At 44.9% G+C, this 12,547-nt stretch overlaps 1 protein-coding gene across 2 annotated transcripts in view; it reads right to left on the bottom strand.

Moving 5' to 3' along the window:
- Positions 1-12,547, bottom strand: part of LOC146516169 (protein AF-17-like) — a 34,472-nt gene that overhangs the window by 16,293 nt on the left and 5,632 nt on the right. Inside the window, exons 5-11 of one of the 2 annotated variants that reach the window (XM_085164095.1) lie at positions 8,327-8,430; positions 7,078-7,171; positions 6,674-6,784; positions 3,243-3,332; positions 3,010-3,157; positions 1,396-2,208; positions 776-972 (exon numbers count right to left, since the gene is read on the bottom strand). In XM_085164095.1, the coding sequence (XP_085020221.1) occupies positions 776-972; positions 1,396-2,208; positions 3,010-3,157; positions 3,243-3,332; positions 6,674-6,784; positions 7,078-7,171; positions 8,327-8,430 (1,557 nt within the window). The remainder of the gene's footprint in view (positions 1-775; positions 973-1,395; positions 2,209-3,009; positions 3,158-3,242; positions 3,333-6,673; positions 6,785-7,077; positions 7,172-8,326; positions 8,431-12,547) is intronic. The other variant, XM_085164096.1, reaches the window with a different exon arrangement.

Here is a 12,547-nt window from a genome sequence, read left to right as displayed (position 1 = left end):
CAAACGACGCGTCGACTATTAAATCAGTCGTCGATGATTTTGATACTCGACATAATCGTGACTAGTCGACTAATCGTGGCAGCCCTACTGTCCGCTCATCATTGTTTATGAACACACTCACTTTCTTTCAGCTTGTCCCAGCCGTCATAGGCTACAGGGTACCATCCTGCACAGGTCAACCAGACGCACTCGCATTCACACCTACGTGCACATTAGAACCCAACATGCATGTCTCTGGACGCGAGGTGAAAGTATCCGCGCCGCTGTGCATGATTACGCTGCTGCACTCAGTTCTGGTACAACACTCTTCTTTTCTTATGAAACAGACACACCCTGTTCCACCCTGAACTGTGTGCTTCAGTTCGAGCCAAGACAACTAAAAGAGAGACTTTGATGACAACTAAGGGAGTAAAAGTGAAGACGTGTGGAAGGACTTTGGTGTCTGTCTGCAGCTGCTTTTGTCTCAGGATCATTCGGGGGCTCTTGCGGTCGGCTTTTGGTGGCGGGTGTCAGCTTTGACTCTGCAGCACCACCTCTCTTTACCCCAGCTGCACCCAGTGACTGTAATGAGTCATTGACCTGCACCCACAGAGATGCTGCAGTGGAGGCAGGCTGGCACCAGCTCTACAAGTAAAAACAGTCAGAGGCTGACTCCTCCGTTGCTGCTTACTGTAAATCATGATTATGAATTTTCCTATAATCCTCAGGCCTGAAACTTCATGTGTCGTTTAATTTTGTTGACGCAAACAGCACACGTCCTCTCTCTGTGACGTACCTGTGTGTTTGACACAGCATTGACTGGTGGAAGAGACAGCGAGGAGTGGGATGGAAGGAGTCCTGAGGAGAGAGGGGTGCTACACATGCCCCCTCCCAGGGACAAGGAGGTGCTACACACCCCTCCACCCAGGGAAAGGGGGGTACTGCAGACACCCCCGCCCAGTGTGAGAGGGTCCTTGAGACTGGAGTAGATGCCTGAGAGACATAAAAGAAAGAAAGGAAATAAGGTGTTTGTCGTTTTCATCTTAGAAGTCGTATGACTGCAGAAAGAGGAACACGTGAGCCAATCAAATGGAAAGTAGGGCAGGAAATGCACTACAGACACGTGCGGCGCACACAAAAACACCATGTAGGACAATATCACTGCCTCGCACAGATTACACAAACGTTCTGAAAGAGATTTAACAAATATTTTAAAAGCGTTGCCACGAAAACGTCGACTTATTCCGTTCATTCTTAATTCCAGGAGTTTGTTTCGCTGCGTTTCTGATACAGAGATAAGCTGCTGCGTGTAATGGAAACGCACCAAAGTGCAAAGAGATAGCGCTTCAGTTTTTTCCCTTCACCACACACAGGAAGCTAGAGGGCTACCGCACACGCCCACTCGCTCAGACTCACCAGAGCCGAGCAGCGAGTTGCCGCGGCCTGTAGAAAAACTACCAGTGGAGGACGAGGAGGAGGAGAAAGAAGAGGAAGTGGAAGAGGTGGCGGTGGGAGGCAGCGTCGAGGAGAAGGTGGGGTGGGGGATGGAGGACGGGCTCGGATAGAGCGACGAGGTTAAGGCTAGGGGAGGCGGCGCCGTGTGGTGATGGTGGTGGTGGTGCTCCTCCTCCCCCCTCCTCTCTCGGTTCTTGCTCCCCCGCGGGCGCCCCGGGCCGTGGCGGCTCTTCTTGTTGCCGCGGTGCCTCCTCTCTCGAGGCAGCGGCGGCGGAAGCGTGGCTTTGTCCTCCGGGTCGGCCTCCTCCAGGATGGGCGGCGTGCTCAGCTGGGATGGCTTGCAGAGAGATTTGGAGGGTTTGTAGTCGCTCGACGAGGAGATCTTTCGGATCTTGCTGCTGCTGCCGAGCCCCGACGACGACGTGATGCGCATGATGGACCCGAAAGTGGAGATGGTGACTTTGTTCTCGAAAGGGCTGGAGTTGCCCTCTGGCCTGTCGTGACCTTGCGACCCCGCTAGCGGGCCCTCAGCGGGGGTCAGTGCTGGTGGCTTGTGGTATTTACAGTCCTCCTCCTCCTCTTCCTCCTCCTCGTCTTTTTCCTCTTCCTTTTCATCCTCCTCCTCCTCCTCATCCTCCGCCTGGACTGCCGGTCTCCTGTGACGTTCCTTGCGCTCCTCTCCGCTGTGGTCGTCACCTCCTCGGTCATGTTCACGCTCCAGTCGGGAAGAAGATAAGAACTGATGAAACTCCTGAGCAGACGACAGGGAACCACCTGAAGGAGAAAAACAAAGAGTTAAAGTCCGACACAAACGGCCACGCGACCTCCCTCCGTCAGGGTTCGACAGAACCCAGTAAGAGAGGAGAAGCTAACTGGTCATGCACAGGGCAATGACGGTGCTTCCACCAATCCCAGTTAGAAGTTTACCTGTGAAACAAACTGGCTTAAGTCAAAGCTTCACTAATGACAGTGTTTTTTCTTGCTTACATATTTTAAAATTTAAAAAGTACGAGGCCACTGAAAGAAAACCAACTGGTGCAGGACTCTGCAGAGCGAGCGTTTCTCTCATATTCGAGACAGAAATGGATCCTCGCTGAACGTAAATTGAATTTAGGGGCACGTGTGGGGATAAAAATCCCAGGGAGCTTCTGTTTTTCTCAACAACACAACAACAGCCAAGATGATGCAATCATCCCTGTTACATCTTAGTGGAGCAGCAGCCTCTCCTCCCACAGAGGCAGCCAGCAGCAGTCCTGCATCACTCCACCTCATCCACAAGTTTCCAGCTGCTCTGTCCGTCCTACAGAACCACAGCACGGCTGGATGAAGATCAAACTAAAACTAAAACTCGGTTTGCTTTACGTTTTTTGGTCTGTATTTGCCGGGGACGATGTAGAGCAGGCAGGAAGACGACGTGCGACTTTTACTACAAATTATACTGTAATTATAAAATATCGTTCGGCTAGATTACCGAGAAGCGTATACAAATAATTCAAACTGTACTGTCGATGTACCGGGCTGCACGGGCATCGATCACATCTGAACTCGAGAAGAAATCGAGCCTTCGTGTGGTACCTGTGTTGAACGGACTGGAGGAGCAGGACGATGAGGAGCAGCTCTTGCCGGTGCTTCCGGTCTTCTTGCTCCGATGACTGTGACCGTGCGAGCTCAGCTTCTTGGACTTTCCCTCGCCGTCCTTGCTGCTGTGGTGACTTGAGGAAATCTGTCCCAACACAGACGGGTCAAAACCATTAAAGCACTGACTGAGACTGCAGCTCTCTCAATCACTGTGTGGTGTCCTCGGATACCTTTTCTATGCCGCTGGATGTCACGGTGGAGCTCAGGTTGTCGCTCGACTTTTTGTGGCGCTCCTTTTGCCGAATCTTGTCTTTATGACTCTGAAAAAAACAACAACACACACATACAAATACACAAGCTTGAGCCTAGAATCAAGGCCGCAGAGTCAACACTGGCACATTACACAAACGCAGCGAGTGGAATATAATAGCTTCAACAACAATGTCTGCAGGGATACGCTAACTGCACAGTCAAATCTGTTTGTGCATCACTGTAACTGCATTTGATGAAGATTATTCTGAATAAAAGCGTCTGGCTTTCTGTCACAGCAAAAACTACTGATTGATTTTTTTATATCAGAATATCCCAGACAGCCATTTTTATCGTATCGGACTAAAATAAATGATTTCAAGCGAGCCTGCGATCAGTATGACTCGGTGCCACGAGGTAAATGATAAGAAATACTGGTCTCTTCTATCTGCTACTGGCTTTAAAGCAGGGTGTTAGATTCAGTTTCACAGTGGGTTATCCTGAAAATGGCATCATGTAGCGCCAGACGTTGACTGAAAATATATGCTTCACACAGCCGTCTCACACATGCTACTGTGTCAGTCTAAAACCTACAACCGAAAAAGTGCAAACAAGTGTATTTAACATGTAATCCTGCAAAATTCTGTTCACAGCAACAAGACCTGAATCCGACAACTGCCGCCAGCATTTATGCGACACTAGATCATATATTTAACCCGTCCAAGGTTGCCATAAAACCGAGCTTTCTGCAACAAAACTTGCTTTTACAACTCAGTTGTAGGGCTGCACGATTTTGCATAAAATGAGAATCACGATTTCTTGGCTTAGAATTGAGATCACGATTTTCTTTTCCAATATAAATATTTATTGCGCTTATTAACTGCACATCAACTTCGTAACAGTTGAGACTGAACATAAAAACAATAAATAAACATAAAAACAACAAATGTCTCACGTTTTGTCGTTGCCGCAAAATGTTGTACTGCTTGAAATTGCGTCTCCACCGTTGCTCGACGCTGCGTGTATAGAGCAGGTAGTGCAACAATAGAAAAATAGTTGCGGGACGGCACTGTGTAGCGTTTGTCTAGGGTGTTGATCATTTTCCTAAATCCCTCGTTTTGCACAGTGTTGATGGAGCCATATCTTTGGTCAGGTGATAAGTAATAGCCTCCGTAATTTCTATGTGCCTGCGGGAGTTCGACGGGTATAGGGAAGCGCTGTATAAGGTTCCCGTTATTGATGTTTGGGTGGTTGACCGGGACAGATTTTCTCCTGTCACTTTCTCGTCATCCCTGACGTGCTCTTTTCGTTGCAGTGTTGCCAACTCCTCAGTAAGGAAAATCGCTATTGGTTGTCCTAAAAGTCGCTAGAAGTCGCTAAATGACGTCATCACCTAATTTGCATAATTGGTCATGCTAATGTAATTGTAACCTACGTTGTTGGAGAGAGAAATAACATCGTGGACGAGACATAAAGTGAGCAAAAAACGTCCTAAATGCATTTAGAATTTATTTAGAACTACAAATTAAATTTCTTTTAGCAATTATTGTTTTTTGTAATGTCTTTCACGTCTTTTTTAGCGACTTTTTTTTAGAAAAAAAGTCGCTAGGGGGTCTGAAAACTCGCTAAATATAGCGACAAAGTCGCTAAGTTGGCAACACTGCTCCGTTGTTTTTTCCCTGCTAATTTTAGCATCACACGGCACAGCTTCTGTATCACGTGGTATAAGGCTCCTGCCCTTGTCATTTGTTGAGCAGGAAGAGTGAGCGCTTGTTTTCATGCAGATTACGTCCCGGATCAAAATGCGGTACAATCGTCGTCGTCGTCTTTTTTTTTTTTTTTTTAAATCGTTGTCATTTGGAAATGAGATCGCACATAAGTATGAATCGAGATCGCGATTTTCTAACGATTAATCGTGCAGCCCTACTCAGTTGAGATTTGACTGGAAGAAACACGCTTTTCTTCTTCATCTCTTTTTCAGTTCAACAACTGCGTGAAGCGTCCGCTCCCTGACTGTGGAGCCATATCTCTGCCGGAACATCAAAATGATAACAACAATGATTCTTTGAAGACCGGAATTGTCTGGTGGCGAAAAAACATGCGGGTCTCTTTTCACACTTGACAAAGAGCTGCTCAGCTGGAACCGTGTGCCGTCAGCATCTTTCCTGTCTGCTGAATTCTCTGTTAGCTAGTCTGTTAGCTTGCAGGGGCTTTGAAGGTGCACCTGTCTGCTTAGTTTTGCATGCTTATGATAGGGTCACGAGCACGGGAGCACCGCACCTTCGCAGAGTTACCTCGCCCCATCTGAGAAGTGCACATTAGGTTAATTGTTTATTCGAGTGCACACATATGTAGTTTATAATATGGTTTTTATGACCAGAGGCAGGGTACGCCTAAATGCGTTAGCTTTTGTTTATCCAGGCTGTACCTCCAGATATCTAAGACTGTCTGAGCTCATAGTTTGTATTCAGATTAGAGTTTGACGTCAAGGGGTCGAGCTTATCACTGCCTGAAATGATGACACCTGGAAACTGGGAGTGATGTCTGAACGTTCCCCAGGAGCGAACAGATGGAAGCTGTTAGGTTGAAAGCGTAGGATAACTGGGTGTGTCTGGTGTATGACTTCAGGACAGTGAGGCTTACACAGTGTAGCTCAGCTTGCTCACGCCCATGCAATAAAATCTAAATGAGCTCTCTGCTTATTTGATTATTTTATCAGGAAGAAAATGCATTAAATTTCATCCTTTGCTTCTTTGCCAATTCAGCTGTTATTCAATCGTTTCAAAATAAAAGCGTCTGTGTGCCAAGCTGGTCTGGATCAGACCGGCTGGTCTTATTAATCTGACGATGAATAGACAAAGTCTATTTTTAACTCTTACTTTTAGTTTTGTAATGCACAGTTATCCACTAATATTAGCAAGCTGCAGACACACACATCCTGTTAATTAGTGCTACAAAATTATTAAATCCTAGAATTTCCCAGTTCCTAACAGCAAAACCTTATTATTTGTCTGATAATTCAATAAAATGCTCCAAAATGACATTTTCTTTCTAATCACAATCACAACAACATGTCACCTAAAGTCACTTCATATTGTAAAAAGACCCTATAGTAATACAGGGAATACCACAGCAATAGATGACCCCCTATGAGCAAGCACTTGGCAATAGTGGGGAGGAAAAACGCCCTTTCAACAGGAAGGAACATCTGGGTGATGTAAGCTCACAAAATAGTCAGCAGGTGTCTAGTTAGCGGCTCTAGTTTGCTGAGGTGAGGCCTAGCACACAGCCAGCGCCTACATCTGACTGATTCCCTTTTTTAACAGCCTCAAGTGGACATTAGAGGAACTGCAGCTTTTGGTAGTTTTCAGCTCTGGAGACTGCCATCTGATCTGACCACAGCTGTGCTTACCTTCCTCTGTCTGTGGTGGTGGTGCTGTTTTTCCTGTGACGGAGAGCTGGAGCGCCCCCTGGAATGACTGAAGGAGCTACTTGTATTTTCACTAGAACGCAACTTCTTCTGCTGTAAAGTCCAAAAGAAGGAACAGCAAACAAAAAGTTAACAGCTGCTGAAATTTCAAAGCAACAGTTTGACATTTAAAGGTTCTCTACAAGCACTTCCAATGACTTAACAGGAGGTTTATCTCCTGAATTATTTATTGTGGTCGGGCGTATTCCAAGAATCATTTAGCTGCCTTGAGCTGAGTTAGAGGAAAAACAGCCGGGCACAGAAGCCCTTATTAATCCTGTTAGCTGTTAACTGTGCAGTGCAGTAAGAAAGGCTTTTCTGGGGTATGATGTCATTATGTTCTTTACCATTTTGTTGTAGTGATGCTTGCAGTAGCCACAATACTTCACGTTATCAGCTTCTGGTCCTTCCTCCTCACACAGCAGACCAGCCATCTGAGCACTACAGCGCAGGGTGTCGGAGGGTCGGAAAGGAGATGAAACACGAGAGCCAAGTTAGCACACATGCACGGACTGAGGCGGCAACACCTGGCCGAGTCACCTGAGAGCTTCAGTCACCGATCGTCGCCAGATTGATCGAATGTCACATTAAAATCTGAGCCTGTCAGTGTCTCGGGATTTACTTTTAAATAAATCATCTTTCTGTTGTAGCAGGAAACAAAATATCGGCAAAAAGCAAGATGAGCAGCATGAAAGGTAAAAGACTGTAAATGAAGAAAAACCAACTGTAGCCCAGAATGTCTGTGTGAGTAAACTAAGGCTGCAGCCAAATACACATAGCATATGAGCCCGTATTCAATCTTGGCAATTGGAGACGGAATATCTTTTCTATTCTTGGCCTTATTTTCAAAAATGATATGACACAGGATACTTAGAGAAACAAGACAAACTTTAACCTGCTTCGATTAGCACACAAAGTCATCACCACCCATTCATGATATCCAAGTTAGGGTGTGAGGCGGGGTCCCTGCGAACGGGTTGCTAACGCAGACGACCATTCACACTCACGTCATTCCTATGGCCAATTTAGCGTCACCAGCTAATATGCTTCTCTCTGGACTGTGGAAAGAAGCTTGAGTGCCCAAAAAGGCTAGGACCTTCTTGGTGTGTGCTAACCATCACAGTCCTGCCCACAATATTAATCATATGCTGAGCAAAAAAAAGTGCCACCAGTGGAGATGTGCCCTAAACTTGCATTCTTTCTAACGGCCAGCAGGGGGCGACCCTTCAGCCTGCAAAAAAAAAAGAGTCCAGTGGTGCAAAGTCTATGAAGAGATTACTCGTTGCATCGCCTGATCTGTGACTTCAATTAAGACTTTACTGATGACTTTACGGTCTCACCCCATAGTTTTAGGTCGTATTGAAAATAACACAGTGCTGTTTTTTATGATTTCTTTTTAAAACTTCGTCATAGTTGTTTCTTTTCTAGGTTTAAACATGGTTAATGGGAACAGTCGGCTAACTAAAAATAATCCTTAATAAACGTTTTTACCCTTGACCTGCTTCTTATCACACTCGGTCCTCACGCACTGTTCGTTCATGTTGATGTCCCCACACTTTCACATAGACGCACACACACACAGAGTTTAACACTGACCAGGTGACGTGGAACGCTTGTCTGCAGCCCTGTCTGTTGCAGGTCATGCACGCGCCGCAGGCGGCCTTGCTCTCCCTCCCGTGGTCCTCGCAGATATAACAAGTCTGTTGAAAGAGCACAAACGGAGAGTACAGGAGATGCAGGGACTCAAACACATCAATCATCATTATTATTATCAACAACAGGTGCCGGATTGCTTTTCCATCTGTCGCACGAGCAGAGCAAGCCGTCCCGTCTGACGGCCATTAAAATGAACTATTGTGATTGCGGTGCAGCGGAGATGAAACACTCCCCGACTCGAGTCCGGCTGCAGCTGCAGTGCAGATGATCAGGAAGTTTTTCTTGTCAAGACAACAGATGAGGTTTTCAAACAGAGCACAGTTTCTACAGAGAAACTGTCGACCAGATGTTTGGGGATGTTGTAAAGAAAGTTGACACTGATCGGTCTGCAAACAGCTCTGAATCTGCTTCGAAACAGACGCTACGCTTGGAGTTCTCACCCTCCCGTTAATCTTTTTCTTTGCACCAAAGTGAGGTGGTTTCTAACGAACTTCAGGGTGCCGCGGAGCATACGCTGACGCGACAAAAGACTCATATCGGCCCGTCTCCAAAAGACATGTAAGCATACGCACTCGAGCCCCCGAAAGCAAACAATCGCATGCACGAACACACACGCCGCTTTTGTACTTCTTGTTCAGCTTTTCTCAGCGAGCAGGCCCGACTGGTGGGGGGTAGAAGAGGCCTAGCAACAGGTGTGGGACAAAGGAACAGCAGGCTCTTTACCTTTTCACTTCGGCCCTCTCTGTTTCACCTTTTTCTCTCCCTTTTTCCTTCTCTCCATATCCTACTCAGCTCTCTGTTTCCCTTCAGAGGATGTCTGCTGTGCAATGAAAGGCCGGAGACATAACTGCACCGGGCATGTAAAAGGAAGAGTGGCTTCTCGAGTTTTCAGTGTCCATTGTAACGTTGTCTAGGAATGCGGGCAGCAAAGGCTGAATGAATGGCCCTGACGGGGGAAAGCTGCATGCAATTTACTGTAGCTGACACAGTAATATGAAACCGGGCCCTCAAACACTCACACATGTACATTTATATGCAGGCACGCACACACACACACACACACACAGAGCATCTAAACGACGCACAATGCAAGATTGCTCAGTCCATGAATCAAATATTGATTTCTTTGTAATGTGCTTTGCTTTGAAAGGCTTGCTCTGCTGCACACACTGCAGATGTCTTCTGAACAGTTTTGTGTTGTGCAATTGTTGTGCAATCAAACAACCAAGATCTGGTACAAGTTCTTTCATCTTTAATTAAAGGAAGTTAACAAAAGTATTGCATAAGCTCTTGAGGAATTGCATACATTTTTATTGACATTCGTCAATTTTCAGAGGATCAAAATTAATTGGACAAATGACAAATTTACTTGGAGTTGATTCCAAGTGTTGCAGCTGTTCACTGATCCAGAGAAACGTGGCTTCAAGTAAAGGAGGCACTGAAAAATAAACCTATCCAAGAGGTAGCAAAAGCTTTAGGAGTGTTTAAAGCAACAATCTGGTGCTTTCTTATTAAAACAGGAATGCAATGGCCAGCTCAGCAACACCAAACAGCCTGAAAGACCACAGAAGACTAAAGTGGACAAGAAAAACTTCAGACATTAACCAAGTCAAGAGCAGGAAGGCCAGATTAAATTTCCCAGGAAACATCTGAAAGAGCCGGCACAGTTCTGGAAAAATTCTTTGGACACAGGAAACCAAGAAGAACTCGTACCAGAACGATGGGAGGAGAAAAGTACGGAGAAAGAGAGAAACAGCTCATGATCTGAAGCACATCACATCATCTGTCAAACACGATGGCGGCAGTGTTATGACACTGGCACGTACGGCTGTTTATTAATGACGTGACTGCTGATAGAAGCAGCAGGGTGACTCGTGAAGCGTACAGGGCTGCACTCTCTGCTCAGAAAGCACTTTGCAAAGAAAGCAAAATGCAAAAGCAACTCAAGAAATGGGTCATTCTTTGATGGCCAAGTCAGCCACCTGATCTTAACCCAGCAGAGCAGCTTTCCATTTACTGAAGGTAAAACTGACCCACAAGCAAGCAGCAAGTGAAGGTGGCTGCAGTAAAAGCCTAGCAGAATACCTCAAGGATAGATATGGTGATGTCCACGGATTACACACTTTCATCCAAGTGTTAAAAAATCATGCAAAATATTTGCAACAGCCTTTAATGTGAAGATGAAGGTCTGCACTTTAATCACATACACCACTGTGGTGGTGCACAGGGCCAAAGATCCCTTCACTTTTGTCTCAATTTTCTCAATTTTCCATTTGAAAATATAATTTAACTTCAAAGGCAAGTTTATTCTTTTTAATGAATCCACAAAGCCAGTGAGTAACTGTGTTAAATATTCCTGTAATCCTCAATACGGACCAAAAGACCCGATTATGGTTTCTGCCAGTATCGGGAAGCCCAAATAAGAGAGTAAAGTTACCAGAGAGCTGATGCACGTTGAAGCTGTACCCGCCTGAAACTAGTCTGTGGTTAAACTGTTTGTGTGCAAAGTAAAAAAGAAAGAAAAACATCATTAGCAGAAAATTTCAAAAGCTAGCGTGAGTCTATGTGTTTCACGTCCTCTTATCTTTGAATCTTAACAGCCGATCTGCAGCATTCATTAATTATACATGAAGAACACAGAAAACAAGCCTGAGCCGAGTAAAGCAAAATTACCATCACTCTTTCTGGTAAGAGATATTTAACAATATAAAACGATGCAAAAAGAAAACACTTTAAACATCCATCTTCATTCAACAAAGGATGAAGATGTCAAAAAGCACCACTGACACCAGTCTCTACTACAAAAAGCCAAACAATAACATTTTTAAGTTATCTAAGTGACTTAATAATGTTTAACCTGAGTAGCGAAAGACGGCGGTGGGTTTGAAAACGATTTTCCAGGAGTCCGGTGTTCTCACGGCTCTAGTGAGCCTAGCCCCCGGCTAGCTATCGAGCTAGCTATCGAGCTAGTGGCTAACAGACGTCTCCGAAAACGTTGGAGCGCTTTTGAAAATATGTGGTGTCTTGATAAACTGAGCAGATATTTGAGGTTTACACAGCTACATTCTCGCCTGAAAATATGTTAAACGTTTATTTTGTGACCCAGAAAGAATAATAAGAGTAATATTAAAACTAACTAGCTGCCGCCATTGTTGGAAAATGAGCTGGGCCGAGCTATGAATTCTTCTTCTTCTTCGGGGTTTAACGGCAGCTGGCATCCTTGTACATGCAGTGCTGCCATCTTCAGTTTCAGTCCGTTATTACACTCTTAAATCCTACTACTTATTCCTGCGTCTTTTGGGATCTTACAAAGCTTCAAACGACGCGTCGACTATTAAATCAGTCGTCGACGATTCTGATAGTCGACGTAATCGTGACTAGTCGACTAATCGTAGCAGCCCTACTCCCTACAGTCATTACAGGTCACAGTGTCATCTGCAAACATTGTAGTTCACAGAGACAACACTCCTACAACAGACGACTGTTTGGGCTATTAATGTATCACTACTGAAACACTGTAACAACTGTGAGGCATGAAACAGCAGTGCAGAGTGACATCATCACACAATCACAGTTTACATCTTTCACATACCGCAAAGAGCGATTTAACCCATTCATTAATAACTAATCGGCTGAAAAACAGGGACAGATATCAGCTAAACAGGTACAACTACTTTAAGATGTAACAGCCTGATTGTTTCTTTTTTACCTTTTTTAACTTCTAAATACTGAAAACAACTTCTAAGTATGTTTTCAAGCTTTTTTTAAATGTGTGAAACAGTCAGCTAATAAGACTGATCAGATAAAGAAGCTCCTTTCACGAGCTGATAATAAGCAGAGGAAACGTTTTGCCTTCAAAAGTATAAGACAAACTTTTATGTTTTCACTTTATATTTACTCTGCTATAATCTTGGAGTACTTAGTTGACTTAGATGCCAAAAGTATGAATGAAATGAAAATGTGCTGTCAGAATTAAAAATGGTGGCCTCACATTCAAAATGACCTTTCTGTGTGACTCAGCATCCAGCACGCTGTCGCTGCTCGTCGTCGCTCAAACCCAGGCTTTAAATTTTAAATCTGTAAATGATTCAACTGCATTCTGTTTTTCTTTGCGTAACAATTTTGAAAACAGGAGAGCGGCTCGGCAATCTAACACGTTTT

Source organism: Neolamprologus multifasciatus, chromosome 6 (genome assembly GCF_963576455.1).
Source record: "Neolamprologus multifasciatus chromosome 6, fNeoMul1.2, whole genome shotgun sequence".
Lineage (NCBI taxonomy): Eukaryota > Metazoa > Chordata > Actinopteri > Cichliformes > Cichlidae > Neolamprologus > Neolamprologus multifasciatus.
This window is presented reverse-complemented; position numbering and strand designations above follow the sequence as displayed.